The sequence below is a fragment of the Teleopsis dalmanni genome, chromosome 1, assembly GCF_002237135.1.
Source record: "Teleopsis dalmanni isolate 2A chromosome 1, ASM223713v2, whole genome shotgun sequence".
Lineage (NCBI taxonomy): Eukaryota > Metazoa > Arthropoda > Insecta > Diptera > Diopsidae > Teleopsis > Teleopsis dalmanni.
Window position 1 is genome coordinate 156,939,940 of NC_051846.1, and position 21,189 is coordinate 156,961,128.

Below are 21,189 nucleotides of genomic sequence, written 5' to 3' on the forward strand. Positions count from 1 at the left end.
ATTAAAAAGGTAGACTAATAATAAGGTAAATTTTTTATTTGGTTTCGATTCAAAATAGTGAAATCATTATAGAATGTAAAATGTACGATTCTTCCTATTAATCGGACACATTTTATCTAACTAGAGTTTATTTTCCAACGAAGTTTGAGATACACTTCATTAATATATTTTATAAGATAACTGCCAACTATCACAACTTACATTCAAGACGAACTCACGATTACACGACAGTCTTCAGCTACAATAATTAAAACTATCACTGTAGCTTAATTATATGAAATACAGTGGCTAATGATGGTAACAAAATTTTTACGCAATATTATAGAAATCCATTAGCTCAACTTCATTTTTGACATTTCAAGGTAATGTAGCACTCAATATATATATTAAATACTACGAGTATCGACTGCAAAGTTAAATTCCCAAATAGTAATAAATAATTATTTCCCTGTGACAGCTCCTGTAATGCGTGTCTACCAGCTATCGAAGAAAGTACACCAGAACACTTGCTGTTTCTATGTCCAGGCTTGGCCAGAAGTAGGCTTATGTTTCTGGGGGTCCCCTTCTTTAACACACGCGAAGTATCACTCGGAGCCTTAGTTCTAGCTTGATCTTTTATTTACTACCTATCATTAGGAAACGACTTTCTTATCTAATTGAGAATAATTCAGTCCTCCTTTCACCACAACTATCTAACTTTACTACTTTTTAGAGGTTTGTTTTGAATTCTCGGAGTATATACGCAAACTATTCATGCACATAATCAGGACGTCTTGTTGGGCTTAATTTTAGATATTTTTGTCAAATTTTGAGCCAAACATATAAAGTAATATATCTGTTGTTGTTGTTGTTGTTGTGATTTGTTCTGTTGTTGTTGTGCTTAGTGTGGGGCAGGGAAAAGCTTTAACTATACTAGAATTTTTATCATTTATTTATCTTTTAACTGATGACGGACCGTAGATCAGCATATCTTCCTGTGCGTCCTGAGTTGGACTTAAGGTTTGTTAGGGCGGGGTTGGGCAACGTACCAACTTTTGTGATTAATTTTAGGGCTCTGTCCTTGAAATATTTTTTTCACTGAGTCGATTCTTAGATCTCTAGTCATGTCTGTTGTTCTATTTTATTTAGGATCGTATTTTTCCACCGCCATCTCTAAATCTGAAAATTTATTAGTTATATTTATTCTATTTGGATACAGTGATACACATAATTTATGCCTATTTTCGATGCCTGCTTAGGAGAAATGCCAATAGGAAAGGTAATTAAATAAAAATTCTAAATTTTTTTCTATATTATAATATAAATATAATTATTACTGGTTTGAGGTACGTGTAAATATGATATCTGTATCTCTACAGATTCGAAGGATTGCTTCAGTACCATTCAGTGCGAATGGTAATGGCTTCTAAAAAAGCATTATTAAATCACATGTTTTCAAATACAGAAACTACTCCAATTATTCCTTTTGAGGCAAATTAAACTAGAATAACTCATTTTCTTCTGAAGTCCAACTAAGTTAAACACTATATACGAACATTCAAATATTAAAACACATCTCAAATAATAGTCTTAATTGAATGAAAATAAATAACTACAGACTTGTTCACTTGTGCAGTGAAACAAATAGTTGAATGTATGAAGTTAAAACTCCAATATCAAAATGCCGGAAGTTTCGAACAGGTAGATTAATACATAAGCTTTATATTTCAGTTGAAGCTATCTACCTAAATTGTATTATTTTATTTATACAATATTTAAAACATGTTTAATACACAATGTTTAAACTAAATATTAAAATGTTCGAAAATTCGAACAGCTGAAATATATAATATTTGAAGCTCTAATATGCATTAAAATAAAGTTATAATAAAAATAACTTATCTACCTAATTTTTATTTTTTCTGTATGCAATAAAATAGTTTAATACGTAAAGTATGTACTCGAATATCAAGATGCTGGAAATTTCGAACAACTAAAAAAATATTTAAAACTGTAATAAGCATTATAATTCACTTGAATTGAATCTTTCAACCTAATTTTTATATTTTGTGTACACAATAAAATAATTTAATATATAAAGTTCATATTGGAACATCTAAATAAATAATATTTAAAGATTTAATATAATACAGTAATAAGCTATTTACTTTACTTAATTTTTTATATATGTAATAAAATTGTTTAAGAGATGAATTGTACTGTAATCATGGACATATATACAATTACAAAAAAAAATATATATATACTTTCTATACTTACACATAAAAAATATTTTAGATATGATTTAGAAACATGTTTTATATAATTTTTAATAATTGGGGTTTTTATTTCTTCTTTTTAACTTTTTTTATAATTACTTATTTTAAAATTATTTTTATAATTTTTTAATATATACGTACTTTTTATCATTATATATATCATTTTTAATTTTATACGAACTATTTACAATTAAAGCATAGAAGACCTTTTTAAATATAATTTCTTTTTTGTGTTAAGTTTATATAGAAATAATAATTTTAAAACGTTTTTCTTTTTAAATTGAACTTTAATTTTTTTATATTTTTAGCAGTTTTTATTTGCAAACTATAATAAATAAAATATTTATATATTTTTTATATTTATTGAAATTTGTTAGCGAATTTTGTGTTTATTACTGCACTTGTGTGTAAGGAACAAAACAAAAACATTATAACAATTTTTGCACATATGAAGACAAAAAAAAATATAAAAAAAAAATTATCTAATTATAAAATAGACATTAAACTATTATTTTTGAAAGAAATAAAATTAAATTAAAAATTAAAAAGTATTTTGAACAAAAATGATACATACTTAAATAATAATTTAAAGAAATGATGCAATCATTTTTAATTAAGAATTCCATCTAATAATTATTAATTATTTTTAACTAAATAAAATTTTGTTAACTTAATAAAAATGTAAATCTTAAGGCGCAAAACAACAAAAAGCATACAGTCGGTTAAAATATTAAATAATTTTTTCACTACTTAATTTGGTTACCTTAAAACTTAAATATAAAAATATACTTACTAAACTTGAATATTTATATATTTATAACTATAATCACTCAGCTGTTCTTTATGAATTTAGTTTACTGTTTCCTTTTTTTTTTTTTGCTTGTTGTAAAGAAATTTTATTTTATACAGTTTTTGCATAAATACAAATATTGGATCACGGAAATTTTGTATCTAAATATGTTTCGAAACTAGAATTTTGTTGTTAACAACTGGCCAAGTGATTTATAGATATTTATGTATATAGGTGTGTTTGTGTAATGTGATTGTGTACAAGGATGAATGGATGTGGGCTTAGAGTGGCGTAGGTAAGTGATGTCATCTGGCTTGTTTTGGTTGTTATATATTTTAAGATGTTTAGTGCTTGTTTCGCTCTTTCGCTTGTTTTTTGTTTTGAATTAATTTTTGTTTTTTTTTTTTGTGTTTGTTAACAAAAATTGTTAACGTTTCTTGCCAATTTATAAAATTGTACGTTTAAATATAAAAACGAAAAATAACATTAAATTTAGTTCATCACTTTGCTTCTTTTGTGGGACCTTAATTATCCAACCAAGATTCGCGTCATTCTGTATATTCCCACCAGTCTTTTTCATAGCCTTCGTGAACATGATCTAAGAGGACTTTGCGGCGCTTCTCACAGTATCTGTAATAGAAATTACATTTTTATATTAATTTATATTAACGTAATTTACTTTTGTATTTTTTATTTAAACTATTATTGTATTTTAAATTTGATTTTAATGTCTATATGACAGTAGTGACTATTTTTACTTTAACAGAAACTTTCAAAGCCATTGGGCCTATTTACACTATCATGAACGTGAGATGAACTTGACGACAACATGAACTGTCAGTTCAGTTTACACTATCATGAACTCTCATGAGCGTGAAATTTATAAAATGCTCACGTATAAAATGCTTGTGTGTAATAGTGCAGAGCACAGAAATTGAGAAAAATAGAGAGTATTCAGCATTAAAAGATAAACATAACATTGCATATGTATGCGTGTCAAGCTGAAGAAACGCAGCAAATTTCATTGCGTGAAATTTATGAACTAACATCACACTCTCTTTCCTCTCTCATCTATCAGTAACCGGTTTTCAAGTTCATGTTCATGTTACGTTCATGATAGTGTAAATAGGCCAATTAGTGATGAATAGTTGGGAATACTCGATACACATATATATGCAGTCCAAAATTCAATGAATTAAAAATATAAAAAAGAATTTTCGTTGAAAACATAACTACTCATCATGTGAGAAAGAATAAATTTGAAAGAAAAGCTTTTAGAGAGAAGGATTACAGGAACAAAGAAACTGAAAAATTTAGGAAAACTATAGCTACATTGAGTTTAACCTGCCTTAATGGTTAAATCTCATTCAATTTAGGTAGGACAAATTCTATTACATCATATATTTGCTCTATACATCTTTTATCTCTTCAACTTTTCAATATACTAAAGCCTTTACGTAAAAACGACAGAATCAAAAAATAATATAAAATAAGATAGTTTCATTTTAAGGCTCTTATCAAAAGAAGAAAATTAAGAAAATTTTTAAAAATTAAGGTTTTCAAAGGAATATTCGAAATGAAGTATTACATAGAAAAATATGAAGAAAATATTATCTATAAAAAATTAAGATGATTTGCCCAACATATTGAGATGTTAAGATATTTTTATATGTTCCAGATGGAGTATAACATTTCTCACCTACCCCTCTTTCCAAAATCCTAACTCAAACACCAATAAATTTTATTACTTCAGAAAGCCACGAGTTACAAATATTATTGGAACAGAATTCTTTAATGAGTGTAGATGTAAGAGAGAAATAGTCACACTAACTTGGTAGATGAAGTAAAGACTCTATTATACCTTAAACATGGTATATTGAAGTATCTGGGCGTCAAGGTACTGTCATCTTAACAAGTTTCCTATATACAGTTAGAGACCACAAAACCAAAGAAACACAGAATGAAATAAAGTAGTAATATTCTGTTATTGTGTTAAGCCTTTTCCGAATTAGTGCATCTGGGCACTTTTACTCTATGATAGCTGGGGGGATTCTGTAGAGTACCGCCCATCTCACTGATTAATTTGAGTATTCCTGATAATCTTCGTGATTATTCAATGATTGATCTAAGATCTGCGTACCGCTCCGTGCGGTTAGTGATTACTCTGAGATTAGATAGTGCTAAGTAGGGTAGCCTGTTGGTTTTCGCATTTAGCTTCAGAGCTCTGTCCCTTATGTATTTCTTGACCGGATCTATTCTATGGTCTCTTAGCATATCATTCGTGCGGGTATATCATGGTACTTTGAAGAGCCTTCGGAGAGCCTGACTTTGAGCAACTTGTAGCTGTTGGATAGTAGAGTCGGCAGCTTTGCTACACGCGACTCACTCATAAAGTAGTAATATTATGTATAACAAATAAAGTTAGAATTATTTCCAGCCAGAGCAATTTTTAAATAACCATAAGTTTAAAATATTTGCATAAATATAAAAGCTATGTAAATGCATATAAATTGTTCTAAATTATTACTTCATACGAGTATTTAAATAATTAAATATAATATAATTACCTATATTTATCTTGCACTTTTTGCTTGATATCTGCCAGATTTTCTGAGGTTATATCACGTTCCAAATATTCAGATAACTTCTCGGTCGCTGACTCTAAATCTTTCTGGTTGTCCTCAAAAATCATGGATTGATTGTTTCGTTTAAGATAGTAAGCAAAAACATATGTGTACATTAGTGTTTGGCGGCATTGGCAGAGTATATCAACAGCCTTCTTTAAAAATTGTACCTAATGAAAATTTGTAAAAATTATTAGTATTTCTAAAAAAAAAAATACTTTTAGCAACTTACTTCAATCCAAGACATATTGTGTTGTTGCATTTCCTCCATTTTATGCTTAACAGATGCATATAATTTATTTTCAAACTTTAAAGACTGCATATGGTTCATATAACGGTTATAATAATGTAAATATCTAAAAGAAAAATAATAAGAAAATAATTTATAAAAATTAAATTGAAAAGTTTTAATATATTACCTAGCCAACGACGAACGTAATTTTTCCTGAGCATCACGTGCTGCTTTTGCTTCATCCTCATCATAACGATTACAATTATACCAAGAAGAGCCATGAGGTTCCCATGAACCCAAACAAACCCAACAGAAATCATGCTTACAATTTTGATTTTTGCATACCATATGATTGCAACCGCCATCTTTTTCAATAGTTACATTACATTTTGGGCATTCCTTAGTATTGGCTGCAATCCAATTTGAGGTCTCTGAATCATCATCACATTTTTTAATCCATTTCTTTAACCAACGACATTTAACAGGATCATGCCAATTTTCACCGCATGTGAAGCAAAAAGTATGTCCACAATTACAACTCACCGGTCGCGTTTCAGCGTAGGGCACTTTAATGGCGTATGTACAGTCGATGGACGGACACCAACGCAATAGCTGATTACATTCAACAAAACTATTTGTAATTAATTGTTGATATTTAACTTTAACTTTTTGGTCCGGAACTAGTTTTGTTACAGTAACGTCATCGACTATAATATCACAGCCATGAGCTGCACATGAAATGGACTGCCCAATACCTTCAGTAACAATTTTTGTTGAGAGATATTCACGCCAACAAGCTAAACAAAACCGATGACCACATTCCAAACCCGTCATTGACTAAATTTATAAATAAAAAATTTTATTATTTTTTTTATGATCAAAAATATTATATAATAATTTATGAGCGGACTAAATGGTCTTTTAAATAAAAATAAAAAAAAATATAATTTATTATTTATCTTTAAAACAAATTTTTTTGTTAAGATATTTTCCGATTCTTCGACTATCTTTGACTATCAGTTTCACCGAAGATGACTATCGAAGATAGTCGAAATATCGGAAAAAATCTTTATAAAATAATTTGTTTGAAATATAAATAATAAATTAGTTTTTTTTATTTTTATTTTAAAGGCCAATTAGCAAATAAATAAATAAAATATATTTATAAGATAATAATAATAAATAATAAATAGAATTATAAACAATTATATTATAATTGTAATAAGTTTCCTTGAAAAATTATTTGATGTTTACGGTGCATATATACCAAAACTAAGGTATGCAGAATCTTGGTTTGAATCTTACTATGTGGTTAGTATAGAATTAGAATTTCAAGTACTACTACAAATCTACATATTCATTGGTAATTAATACGTCTATGTGTAGGTTTCGACGACATAAATTAACCTGACCCAACCTAATTAAATGATTTTAAATAAAAGTTAATTAAAAGTCTATTAATAAAGTGTTTTGATTACATTTTTGTAATTGTTCTACACTTTCACGAGCACGTCCGTTTGACAACGAATTTTAGTTTGCTGCCGTTTTTGTATTCAATGTTAAAATTGAATACACTAGTTAACATGAGCAGCGTTTTTGTTGTTAATACAATCAATGTAAAATCTCAATGTTGATATCTCGAGAAAATAACTGTATCGCTATAAACTCAGAAGGAAAGTGGTTAGAATATTCCCGAGGAAGAGCATGCGTGCTGTAAGAGACCACTAAAATCCCGTAGGCACCAACCGACACCAACCGATACGTCCGAACGGAGGAGTAAATTTAGTACCAGGAGGATCAGAACAGCTTTGACTGTCTTACATATTAGAGGTTTGATCCTCCAGCGGTTGGCGCTCTAGTATGGTGGCTGTGGTTAGGCCGCCACGATAGAGAGGCGTATCCAAAGTTAAGCGGCGTAAGATGACTGCATTCAATTATTTTTATTTAATGTGAAGTTACATTTTCCAACTCGGAACTGCTGGTGTGTTGGACTTACTCCCTTTCAAGGAAGAATCTATATCCAAACGAATAGCACAATTGGTATCGACGGAGGACATTTATCTGTTGTTATCTGTTACTGTTGTTGTTTGTTGAGAGCAACGTAGTGTTAAGTGTTTACGGCAGGAAATCAGGTTAAAAAACCTGATAATAAAATCTGTTTTTAAATTGGCAAGTCCGGGAAATCGCTATCGCACCAATTAAGAAAATATAATTTCATTTTAAGCCATCACTAAAGTTGGTTATAGTGTATTTGGTCTATATTTCAGCTCTTAACAAAATATCTCGTTAAAAAATGTAACATTTTGGCTGAATAATAATAATATCAAATTTGTCGCGAGGTTTTTTAAACAAAAAAAAATTAAAATTCATACACAAATTTGAATACGTATACAGAACTTTCTGTAAATAAAATGGGTCTTAATAGGCTTGATTTTTTTTCTGTCGAGGTATATGTATATATATACATAGAAGTTATCTTTCAAAGTAAACGTTTTTCTGGCAATATAGCCCCTTTCTGCCTTAATATAGAAGTTTGTACAATCTAAAAACATGTGAAATGACTATTTTAGATCATTGGCCAGCTTTTTGGAAGGTATTTACGACTATAAGTCCATTATTTTAAAAAAAAGTAAAATTCGCACGGTGCTATATCAGGTGAACGGAGTAAGTGGTTCACTTTACTAACGCTTGTAGTAACCAATAATTTTAAAAGTAATATTTACTTTCAAAAGCTAGTTAAATTTTATAAATAAATTTTATAAGAAATGAATCAAATGTAGCGCATATAAATAATGGATGTTTTTCATATTATTTCTTTTTTCTTACATCAGGCGGCAGTAGAGTAAAACATATTTCACACTCCTCTGCATGGCTTCGATTACTTATCTATAAAACAAAAATATTATTTTTTCATTTATATGTTTTATATATAAGTAATTTTTAACTCACTCTTTGTCTAGCTGGTGCAGTAGGTTTCTTAAAAGGATTCACAACATGAGCACTTTTGAAAAAGTCTTCAGTATTTTCATCAAAATATTTTTCCAACAGCTTTTCCTTGTCCCATTTGAAGTGATTTAGTAGAATACGAACAATTGTTGGTGAAAGCTAAAAGAAAAAAGCATATAATAAAAAAAATTATATATTGTTAAAAATAATTTATATTTAATTAAAAAAAAAATATTTAAACGACTTTAATACGCAATAATTTAAAATAAAATAAGGTGATTTTTATTTATTATTTCTTAGAAAAATACTAAAATTGTAGCCTAATTAAGACTAACTAAAAATGTAGACTAATAATATATGAAACATGTGAACAGAGCACAAACTCGTAATTATTTTAATTCTGTAAATAAATCAATTTCTCAGAATTACATTATTAGAAATATGATAAGCTGATTTTTAAAATTACTTTATCAATTTAAGTTGTAATATTTTTATATGATTCTAACTATAGTTTTATTTTCCATCAAGGCTTCAATAAATATAAATTAAAAGCAGAGACTTATATAGCAAAAATATCCAGAATAATAAAAGGATATAAAAAATTTTGTCTATTGATGTAAAAATTCCACATATATAGAGAAAACATCTAGATTTTAATGGACCTAGAATATTCATTAATACTAAAGTTCACGTGTGTGGAGAAATGATTCAAATTTGAATTTTTCACCAAACTTCACCATCACATCGATCCGTGATCCGTTTTTTCTTAGCACAGTAAGGTTGAATATGAATGTGGACTTCAAGCCTTCCACACAAACACAGTATCCTCTTCGAGACTAAGATTGTCAACAAGCCCTCGCCTAACATTTTTTACTAAGAACGACATCTCCCTCGTGCAGCCTCAATTGTGCTAATTCAAATGAGATCAGAATATGGCTGAATGCTAAACTGTTACTTGTCATGCATAAATACTTCTATACACAATATATGCCCAAGCTGCAGCTCTACCCCATATGAAGTCGCTCATCTGTACTCTTCTGTATAACAATAGTAATATTAAGATGAAGAATATTCATCTTTATATATATATGATATATCTTCACAAAAACTGTATTAAAAGGACCACATACTATTTCAGGTAAATTATAATAGTAATAGGTAATACTAAGATTTTTTAGAGTTTATCTTGTGCTTCCTATGGAAAGAACCATGCAATTTGTTGTTTTATTTTTTTTTTTTTAATTTTCATACAATCCATTCACTAGATTCCAATGCAATTGTATTTGTGCACACAATTACTATAAACATTTCATTATATTGGAATAAACTAATGAGAAGATTAGTTTCTGATCACGACAAATAGATTTTGGATGCAGTTGGATCTTTATCTTAAAGTCAATCTTTTACACAAACGACTAAATGAAGCAGACTTTTGATATAAAGAACTCAAACAGAAGAACAACTGTCTGGGCGAGAACGACAGAAACTCTTTGGTATAAGCCATTATGGTATGTGTTGCGCAGGCAATGTATAAGCTGTTAGATAAATAGATTTTGGAAGGGTTAGAAATTATGTCACTACGTTAGTGCATCTTTTGAGGATTATTGTGACAAACCCACTTTAGTTTCATAGGTGTGTAGCAGTTAAAAATCCCATTTTGTCCCTTGAAGAAATGTTTCCATTATAAGTGGATAGGCGGTTAATAAGTACGAAAGTCTGAGTCTGGCAAGACTATCACAGTGACACAGCTATCGTTCCTTGTAATACTTAGATTCCGTAGAAACCCTGTGACAGATCGGATACATTAGTACTAATACCGTTATGCTAACTTATAATTATTATTATTATGGGAGGGGTCTAAGTATCGCGTAGACCAGAGCACTGTAAAACTATTATACGTTTCGTACGAATGAATATCTATTAATTAAAAATACAATTTTTTTTGTATTAAACACATTAACAAACCTAAAAAAATACTAAAAAGAAATAAAAATGGATTTAGCAATTCGCTCTTTCACAATTCAAGCTATTTATAGAGCCCCAACATCGCTAATAATGTTCAGGAAGTATATATAATTTAAGTTCAGGTATATGCAATTAACTTGAAATGGCTTTTCTATAAAAATAAATTCTAAAATCTTTAACAAAAAAAATAAAAATATTACAAATTAATAACACCAATTAAGTTTAACTGAAAACGATTTAGGTCATGGAGGGAGGTTAATGCAAATAACGAGGAAATATCTTTTGCATAGAAGCACTTTTTGTCAGAAGTACTCGTTGTTTTTAGCTTGAGAGCTGCACATAACAGTTTCCATTTTTATGGTAGAAGGAGAAAGTTTACACATGAAAGCATTAATGCATGCACCAGAGTAACCTTCAACTTGGAGGTCATTTACAATTTAACACAACACATAAATGCATTTGATGCATGCGCATCTCTCATATATTTCACCATTTTAGCTGAGGATTTAGAAGCAGTCAGTGGGGTGTGGTGTAAAGTTAAGTGTATAACTAACAAATAAGTATTTTAAATCTTTTAATCTGAGTAAATTAAATGTGAAAATTAAACAGCAAATTTATTGATTTTTATCTTAAAAGGGTATTCAGAACGTATGAAAACAATGTAAAATTATATTTTTTAAATCATATTTTTCATTTCATCCATTTACCATAGAATGCGAAACTATTTGTTTAGAATCATTTTAATTTTTATTTATTATACATTAAGTACTTATTATTACGTATATATAGTATAAAAGCGAAGCCCTGCAAATCTCTTAAACAAAACAGCCTCCAACAATGTAAGCTAAATTTAGCTGCTTTTTTTTGTTATGATATCATTCAAGAAAATATACTACTGCGATTCTCGTTTCGCAAAAAGTAAAATAAAAAAATAATGCAGTAAATGACTCAGCGGTATTCGCATTTTTGTTTATAAACAATATTATTATTTCCACCATGACAAAATGCAAATATTTTCCTGGACACAACAAAATTTATTGCGAAAACTGATTAGAGAAATTTCATATTTCATATGCGACAGCGCGTTTATGAGGCGAGAAGAATGCTCCGATGCAATTTTCTTTATGATCAGGCAAGCACTTAATTGAAGAGGTTGATGAAACCATATAAAAAGATAAGAAATATTAACCATTAAAGTATTTTTACTTCAAAAGCACTATAATCACATAGGAATGAACATCAAAAATCTTTCAAAAAAAAAGTGTTACATACAGAAAAACTATGATCTAGACTAGCGTTTTGGATGTAAACAAAAAACTCTGTTCTAGACAATTTTTTGATGTAAAGGAATTTGCCAACTAAAAGAAATATTTACGGTAGACACCATACGGATACTAATTCGGATTAGAGAGAAAATATAATGTAAGCTTAAGATTACACAAGCTTCATATATTAGCTTTGAAAATCAAGAAAATGGTGTTATTTATTAAGGAAAAACATGTACATAGAAAGAGATTTTACGCAGAATTTTTGGAGTGAAGTATAACAAGTATGCGAACCACACACTAGAAACTAATACAGCTGACCTATTATAGATTATTGTAAAATATACCAAATTATAGAATCTGTGATGGATAATATATACATTACAAGCATAAATGTACACGATTACATACTTCGCATACCAAACGACTTCTAATAAAAACAGGTATTATTATTGATTATATCGATAAATAATATTTACGTATTCTGATAATAAATGTAACATATGTAAGCCGAGTAAATACTAGCGCAAACCAAACGAAGAGTCGTCTACAGGAGAATTGAAAACAAAAGAACCTAACAGTCTACAGTAGTTTTGACTCTTGTGTTTTAAATGTGCCTTTAGGCATAAGTGGATACCTTAGGATCGCCAATATAACCTAACATAATCTATGCATATACAGGGTTGGCTACATTTAGTGGAACCATCTGGTAACACTGCAACTTTGACAATAAATGTAAGAATAAGTGATAATAGCATATCTAAAACTATAGATATATATATTGCTATTTATCGGTACATACCAGTCCAACGCACTTAAGCCCATAGGAATTTGTGGCAAAAAATCATTATGACTTTTTATTATGATGAGTAGTATTTCATGTTAAAGGCAACCGTAAACAAACAAAATTGTCAGTTCTATGTCATGGAAAACCCTCAAATTACTGAAAAAGCACAGTGTGGTGTGGAGTTTGTGATGTTATGTTTATAGGACCATACTTTTTCGAAGATGTTATTGACAAAGCAGCAAACGAACAGGTGCATTATCGGGATATGATAACAGATTTTTTGATGCCAATTGATTGTAAAAATGAGCCAACCCAGTATATATACATATGTTTAGATTTGTATATTTGTACATAGTTCGCTCCAAGAATAGTTTTAAATCACATTGTTATAAATACTAGGACTTTTCATTCAATAAATAGTTAGAATATTTAACAGAAAATGCTTTCAAAGTGGTATCATTGTTTTTTGACAAATACTTTTGATAGGCAACAGTTCAATCTTTATATATTTTGCAGAATAAGAAAAAAAATAATTTGGTTCAATGATTAAATAACTTAGGCATTGTAATTAATTGATCACTTTTAAATATTACAGCAATATAATATACGTATTACTCCTACTAATAAACCAAAGAAGCAAGTAAAATAAATGTCGTCAGATATTATTTTTTACTAAATGCGTAGTAATTCGCATGTTTTCAAAATACGTATTATTTTCGAAAAAAAAAAAAAAATTAAAAATAATTAAATTAATTCGACTTACGAATTATATTATTGCATGTTTGTATAAATATGTTAGGCAAATTCATATGCCAAATTGCAAGCTAAAATCTACTTATTAAGTATACAAAAAATATAAAATATAAAATTATAAAATATATATGGTAAGTTGTTTAATATAGGGACATATATTGTGGAAGATTTTAGTCAGCTACAACAAGACTTTTTCTAAAGAACATCGTTAGCTTTATTAAATAATACATAATAAGTCAACAGGCCTAAGTAAATCTCATCGTAAAAATCAAATTTAACCATACATAACCTATATTTTGAACCTAAGCAAAATTTAAGTGTTCTAAATTCTATAGTATATACTATGTAATAGTATAGTTTAAAATTCTACAAGTGTCTAGAAAGCCCGATTGTTTTAGTCCTTTGGTAACAATAGAACTGCGACAACTCCATTGGTGTTGTAAAGACCACTTGGCTATCGATATTAAAAAGTAACTTTGAGATATACACTAACTTCTAAATTTCTATAGCACTATTTTATAGCATGGTTGAAGTTCCATCAGTTTTTAGACAATCTGCTCTAGAAGGTTTAGAAAGTTCGCTTTTCTTATAGAAACATGTCTTAAAAAAAATTAATAACAAACAAATTAAAAACTTATTTCAAGTTGGCTGTTTAGTTAATTTTGTTACACAAAGAGAACTAAATTTATCAAATATATATTGATAAAATATTTACAAAAGATAATGTATCTTTGACTAGTACAAATCCGTTCGACACAACTGCGAAATATGTCACTTTACATAAACGCTTCAGCTGTTCGATATTTTCAGCTTTGTTCAAAATTTAATGCACAAAACCATCAGACAAAATATGGCCTTTTTGTCTTCTTCAGATAAAATATATTTTTCATCTTGAGAAAATCACTTTTCGTAATGACGTTTCGATATGCATAATTATTTATATCTCTATATAATATGTATATTAATGCAAGATATGTATATATTTAATTGCCAAATTCCTATGCTGAAATCATTGTAAGAATGGTGTAAAAGCAACTACAATATATACATACATACAAATTTAACTAAATCAAATCAGCTAAATCATCTTAAAAATCATGATTCTGTACATTGCCAAAATAGTAAAGTATTAATAAAAAAGAGCAATAAAATCACTTAAGAGAACTAGGTTCTTAGATTGGTAAAATCTACATGCTAAAGTCACTCGTTTATTCAAACGACCAGCACACCTTTCCCAATAAAAAATCGACATGTTTGGTCCTTATATGAGATACAACAACTATAATATAAGAACACGAATTGAACATTATCAAAATTAATTTTGGACTACCTACAATGAAAAACAGTGCAATAGGAACGTTAATATATACATTTTTATATATTATTTTTATATTATAAAAACTGCGACCTATATAAATCTATTATACATAACGTCAATATTTTCTCCAAAAACTCATAAAACTGCTTTAGACACCTACAAAAATTTTCCGAAAACTCTTTCGTAGCTTAATAAAAAACCTGAACGATTAATATCTAATATAATGTAGTGTGTTCTTGATTAATAAACAATATGGGTGGGCCTTTAACAGACTTGTTTTTTTGATGATTAGAAAATGAATAAGGACTTTTAACGCCTTGATGGAAAAACTCAGCACTATGATATCTATGATGACTTGTCCCTGCGTTCTAAGACGACATGCTTTGAGCCTGGATCTACCGTATAATCACTTTTGTTTTGGTTCTAGTTCTGCGAATGAAGAGAAAACTGTACTCCATCTTATGTGAGATGTCTATTGGATAGGAGACAATTTAAAATATTTGGGCCCCCTTTCTTTCCGAACTGTCACACTACAAAATTACGCGCTTGACCAACGCTAACCCATATTACTAGCGACCTTTATATGAGCTTATGTGGATTTTGGGCAAAATCCCGCCCCTCTAACCTAACCTAATACTGTATTCACACGAGGGTTTTAATTGTAATTTTAGCTGTAATTTCAAATTATTCTTGATTCTGATAGCAAAACAAGTTCAAATCAAGAAGATTTGTATGGTAATTTTGACAGCTGAAAATAGATTTAATTCGTAATTTCTACAAAATTAAGTTGATTTTAATTTGGACAGTTGACCGTAATACAATATTGTACAGTACAAACTTCTGCTATTATGAATAGTTTTGTGGAATGAATGAAATTTTCATTCTTAAATGTTATTGATCAGACTTACATCTGATCAATAAATTTGACAATCAAATTACAATGAACGTCGTGTGAATCGATATTCTCGCTTTTTGATTTCAGATATCAGTTTAAAATTTTAGACAGCTAAAATTACAATCAAAATTTTCATGTAAATTCCGTATAACGACCATGTTATGTAGAGTGTTATAAGCTCGTCCATATTGGTTTTTTGGGTTTTGAAGAAAAACCATGTTATACAGAATCTCACAGAAATTATAATAATATGCTTTCAAAAGACACAAATGTTCATATTTATTACTGAATAACAATTCTCTACCTAAGTGACGAGGCACAGGTAGCATCGGATCTCATGACCCAATTTGTACCGACATATTGTTTCTACTCTTACACTTCATTTTATAATTTATATTGAAAACAACAACAAATTTGCAGATGGCGGCGTGTTCATGACGCTCTACATAAAATGGACCTTAGCAACAGACCTATTAAAACTATTTTATAATGAAATATGTTTAGATATAACTACATTATTATCAGTACATTAGCATAATAAATATTTAAAGTATTGAAAATGACACAAATCGTCGGGCATATATCTAAAGGCCCTCATTTTTAGATCAAACGTATTGCTATCAATTCACAGAATTCATATTAAAAATATTGAATTTTGCATAAATAATATTTTCTAACTTCTTTATTTTTGGTATTACAATAAACTGGTATTGCACTAGCACTCATTCATGCCCTCCACTTACCTTGAGAACGTTATTGATATCATCAATAATCTCACGTTGGTGTTGTACAATTTCGTCGGTGGTCAACACTTCATATTGAAACTCTTCGGTGTCGTTTTGGCGCTCATGCGATGTGGGAATGTCAACCTCCATAGCGAAGTCATCGTCACCCTCATCACCTGACGACACATTGCCAGAGTCAACATTCTCAATCTCGAAGGAGTCGTCATCAGATTCCATATTCCTTGTTTATTTCTTAAATTTTAATAGATAATTTTCAGAATGAAGCTTTAAAACGGCAGTGGCTGCAAAAATAAAAACAAAATTATATGAAAAATAAATTGAAGTGAAATTGTGAATGAAGAAAAGAAAACGATTGTCTAATAAATGAAAAGAAATACAAAAAAAAATAACACAAACACCACTATGAAGCTGTCAATTTCGGTGACAAGTGTAATGTGGAAGCAGCAGCAATAGCACCACCAATAACACGAGCAGCAGCAGCAGCAGCGGTAGCAGTAGCACAAACAATAACAAACATGAGAGGTAACAAAATATAACAGCAGTTACAAAAACAAAATCACTAAAAAAAAGTAGACGTCACTTGACCTTGTTCAAGTTTTCTGCAATTTGCCTCTTCTATATTCTCTGCTTTGCACTTATATTTGCCCTCACATTGTTTTCTGTTTTGTGTTTTGGTTTTTTTTTTGTTTTTTGTGATTTTTTAGTATTTCATGCCATTCAAATGTATTTATTATTTTGTACTTGATATTTTACATTTTACTTTATTTTTTTTTAAATAAATTTTCACAAATAAGATAAATTGGTTGTTAGCCTGTTTTCTTGTTTTTCTTTTAAAAGTTTTCGCGTTGTTTAGTTTGCTTGCTGCTGCTGCCATTACCCATCACCCACCACCAACTCCCCCTCATAATAATTCATTATAAAGCACTCGCGCGAGAAAACTTACTACATACCAAATTTCTTTGTGTTCAAATTAATTTACGTATTTGATGAAAAAAAAAATTAGTAGCGAACTAAATTTTAAAATGGTTTATTTTTTTGTTCCTTTTGGTGGAAATAAATATAAAATTAGAAACACATTTTTAAAAAAAACTGATTAATCCAAATGTTAAATAAAATAATTTAGTTTATACTTCATATCGCATATGTAGTTATTTTATTTATTCAAAGAATAGACGATTAAATTATTTTACCTTAAGCAAAATGTTCAAAATTTAACTATTTAAAATTTGGTTGTTTATATTTTAATTATTTCCGAAAAAAAACTACCAATATATTACAGAATTACACATGCACTTCAACGCTGAATGATTTTAGGAAGAAAACTGACCATGAATTCAACTTAAAAAATTGAAACTAAAAAAAAAACAATAACAAAAAATTCTTTTACATGCTATGCGCAAGTACAAGGGAATTTGAATATGACAATATAGTGTTGTTTCAGTCATACATCAAGCAATGAAATAAAGGAAAAACGTCAAATTAAAAACAAAGATGTTAGGGTTGCCAGAGGTATTAAAATTATTTTTAAGTTTTTAAGCTGCTATTTATTTATTTATTAAAAATGATGGTTTAGTTTATAAAACTAATATTAACATGTATAGATATAGCTTTGGCTGCTGAAGCCTTCAGCTATATGGTGAAGTTTTTATTTTTATAGTATGTAATTAACACATACGTTTACAAATTTGTTAAAAATTCATAATACGACTATTTTGTACAGTATAATTTATAGTCTATTATATTAACTATATTTCTTAAGTTTGCTTTATTGTTAGCTTTCATTTAAGCTATTCTGTGGGTCTTTTCCGCAACTGTGCAAACTGGAGTGTACACAAAAATTTGCTTACATTTTGATTTTGCTAATTCTCAACCGTGAATAGTGAGTTCTTCTGTCAAAAAATGCACATTTTTCACAAATTTTATTCAACGTGTATTTGACCTTGAATTTAAAAAAAAAAACAGGGAATTTTGTGCAAAATACAATATAAAAATTTATTATTATTTTTTTATGGGTTTTAAAAATGGTAAAAAGCAAGCAAAAGGAGTAAAGTTTGTACTCAAATATCAATATCGAATTTTTTAACGTTAATAAAATTTTGAAACTTGTTATAAGAACTGTAAAAAAATTATAAAAATATAAAATAAAAATTTTTAATATAATAATAAATTAAAAATTATAATTAGCAAAATGTCCGCCATTTGAGCTTATTCAGTGTAAATACAAATTTCTTCACTGACAACTGTCAAAAATGCATTCAGCACTTCATAATTTTAGATTCAGCACAAAAAACGCACTAGCACTTGGGGAATACCATTTTACAAGAAAGTGTAAACTGCGGTGAAAAATGTGTTTTTCGTTTGCGTGTACACACAATTGTTTTTACAGTAGCGAAATAGAACCCCTGGTCTCTGTACTGTAATACAAGCAAAAGTCAATTTTATCATCCTAACCCGACGTTCCGTGGATTTTTGCTAACATTTTCAGGGATACCTAATTAATTTAGCTTAATTATATTTTTGAATGTCAGCATATTGATATTTTTTCGCCGCACAAAATAGTTTTTCGATCGAAATGCATAAAAAGTAATTAACCATTTATCACAAACTTAATACATTAACCGATTACAATAAACTGTTAACTAATAAAACCATTTTTTTAATGATTATATGAACATTTTTTATTTAGTTACTTTGTCTTTTTTGAATTTTTATTAACTCCGTATTTACTATTAAAACAATTAACAAATGAAAATACTTGCAATCAGCTGATTGATATAAGAGATATAAACAAGCACTTCATGACAGCGAATGGGAATTTCTACATGTATTTTATCACGTTCTATTTATATATTTTAGTTCATAAATTATCAAACAAACAAATTCAGAAAACTATAACTATTTAATAATAATAACTATTTAATTTCTTTATCACACACTCCGTTATAAGTGGTTTGCAGCACAAAATATTTTTACTGTAAACTTAATTGTTTTACTTTACTTTTACTTTAATTAACATAATTTTAATAAATTTTAATTTATTAAATTTCTATGCGTGCAACTAAAGTTTGCAAAAATTTCCTAGTTTATATGTTTATAAAATCTTGAATTATTTTTTACTTTTTTCTTACTGGGATTGTTTTAATAAAAATATAAGGAATGTGCAATTACAATAATTTTCAATTAGAAAAACGCATTTTATCAGAGGGCAAAATTTCAACCATAAATACACGCAATTTGGACTTCACAATTTAAAAAATATATGCAAAAAAAAATTTTATTTGTACATTTTAAGGCATTTATATTTCATAACACTAATACACATGCACTAAGAAGAATGACACACGAATTTTTATTTGATTAACATTCGATTTTAAATAAAAATTTATTCGTGTACATTTACTCACTAATTATACCAAATGCATTTATATTATATATATTGATTTCAAATTATATTCAATCAGACTAATTATAACCTTTTTAGCCACACACAAGTAATTTTGTTGTTCACATACGCAACGCAACGATGGTTTCAATGCGACGTAATTTTACATATTATATTTGCCCATTTTACTTACTTTTTCTTATTGATATTTCACGTTAAATTTGCACAAAATTTAAACTTATTTTATTGCCACGAGATTATTGTTTTAATTTGAAGAACGATTATCAATAATCATTTCAAGTCGAATGGGATCATAGCACTATTGTCCAAATTTTACTGTTTCCTTGTTTTTTGTTAAAATAACATTTTACTACTGGCCAAAACGAGAAGAATATATTGAATTACAAAAACAAACTCTTTATTATGAACAATGTCAGAAAAAAAATAAATTAGATGAAGAAATGTCAAAAATTTAATTTAGGCAATGGTATGTTCAATCAATATGACTGCAGGGTTGTATTGCATTAGAAAAAAGTGTTGGAAAATTAAAATTTTAAATAAACATTTTAAAGATGGAGTATGCATATAATAATATGTTATTAATATGCAATTAAAAAATTTATATGGATTTTTATATGAAAGCATGAAAAACCTTCTTAGATATGTATATGTAGGTCACACTTTTATATTTTAAATAAATATGGATATGTCACTGGGCATAATCTAAACGCGCCTTTCTTTTTTTTAGCTCGTAGTAAATATTACTTACTGTAATTCGTACTTGACAGAATGTAATAATACAAATAAATTCCAAAAAAAATTTACAACTTATTTATATAAATTAGATTTAACAGAAATGACTAGTTCAGTGTTTAGTTGTGTGGTTTATAATATACAATATATATATCATTTATCATCCCTTAGAATTGAATTATGAATTAAAAATATAAAAAAATATTGTTGTTTAATTGGTTAAAAATTTAATTATTAAATTTAAAAATATATAGCATAATTGAAGTGTTGTATTGTTTTAATATTATTTGATTGTTGTGAAATTAATATGAGTTCGAGTAAATTGAGGTAAAGTAAATTGAAATTTTCTAGTAATTTTTTGCACATTTATTTAAATATTTATTTATTTATTTATTGCACTTAATTATTTTGGTTAAGTTTTCAATTTTATTTATTAAACATCTTATGTTTACAATGGTAACACCTAATTTACCTA

The 21,189-nt window shown here is 28.2% G+C and overlaps 2 protein-coding genes across 4 annotated transcripts in view; one reads left to right on the top strand and one right to left on the bottom strand.

Moving 5' to 3' along the window:
• LOC119666533 (serine-rich adhesin for platelets-like) overlaps positions 1-21,189 on the top strand; it is a 378,359-nt gene that overhangs the window by 304,509 nt on the left and 52,661 nt on the right. The window lies entirely within an intron of this gene.
• On the bottom strand, positions 3,193-20,393 carry LOC119669548 (E3 ubiquitin-protein ligase ariadne-1). Of its 3 annotated transcripts, none has more exons than XM_038079479.1 (8): positions 20,155-20,393; positions 16,577-16,860; positions 8,854-9,009; positions 8,731-8,790; positions 6,092-6,741; positions 5,905-6,028; positions 5,616-5,842; positions 3,193-3,678 (listed from the first exon to the last, which is right to left on the bottom strand). In XM_038079479.1, the coding sequence occupies exons 2-8, from the start codon at positions 16,793-16,795 to the stop codon at positions 3,597-3,599; spliced, it is 1,518 nt and encodes a 505-aa protein (XP_037935407.1). In that variant the 5' UTR covers positions 16,796-16,860; positions 20,155-20,393; the 3' UTR covers positions 3,193-3,596. The 3 variants fall into 3 exon arrangements, with proteins under 3 accessions (XP_037935407.1, XP_037935409.1, XP_037935408.1); XM_038079481.1 differs by lacking the exon at positions 20,155-20,393 and adding an exon at positions 17,770-17,873; XM_038079480.1 differs by lacking the exon at positions 20,155-20,393 and adding an exon at positions 17,530-17,627.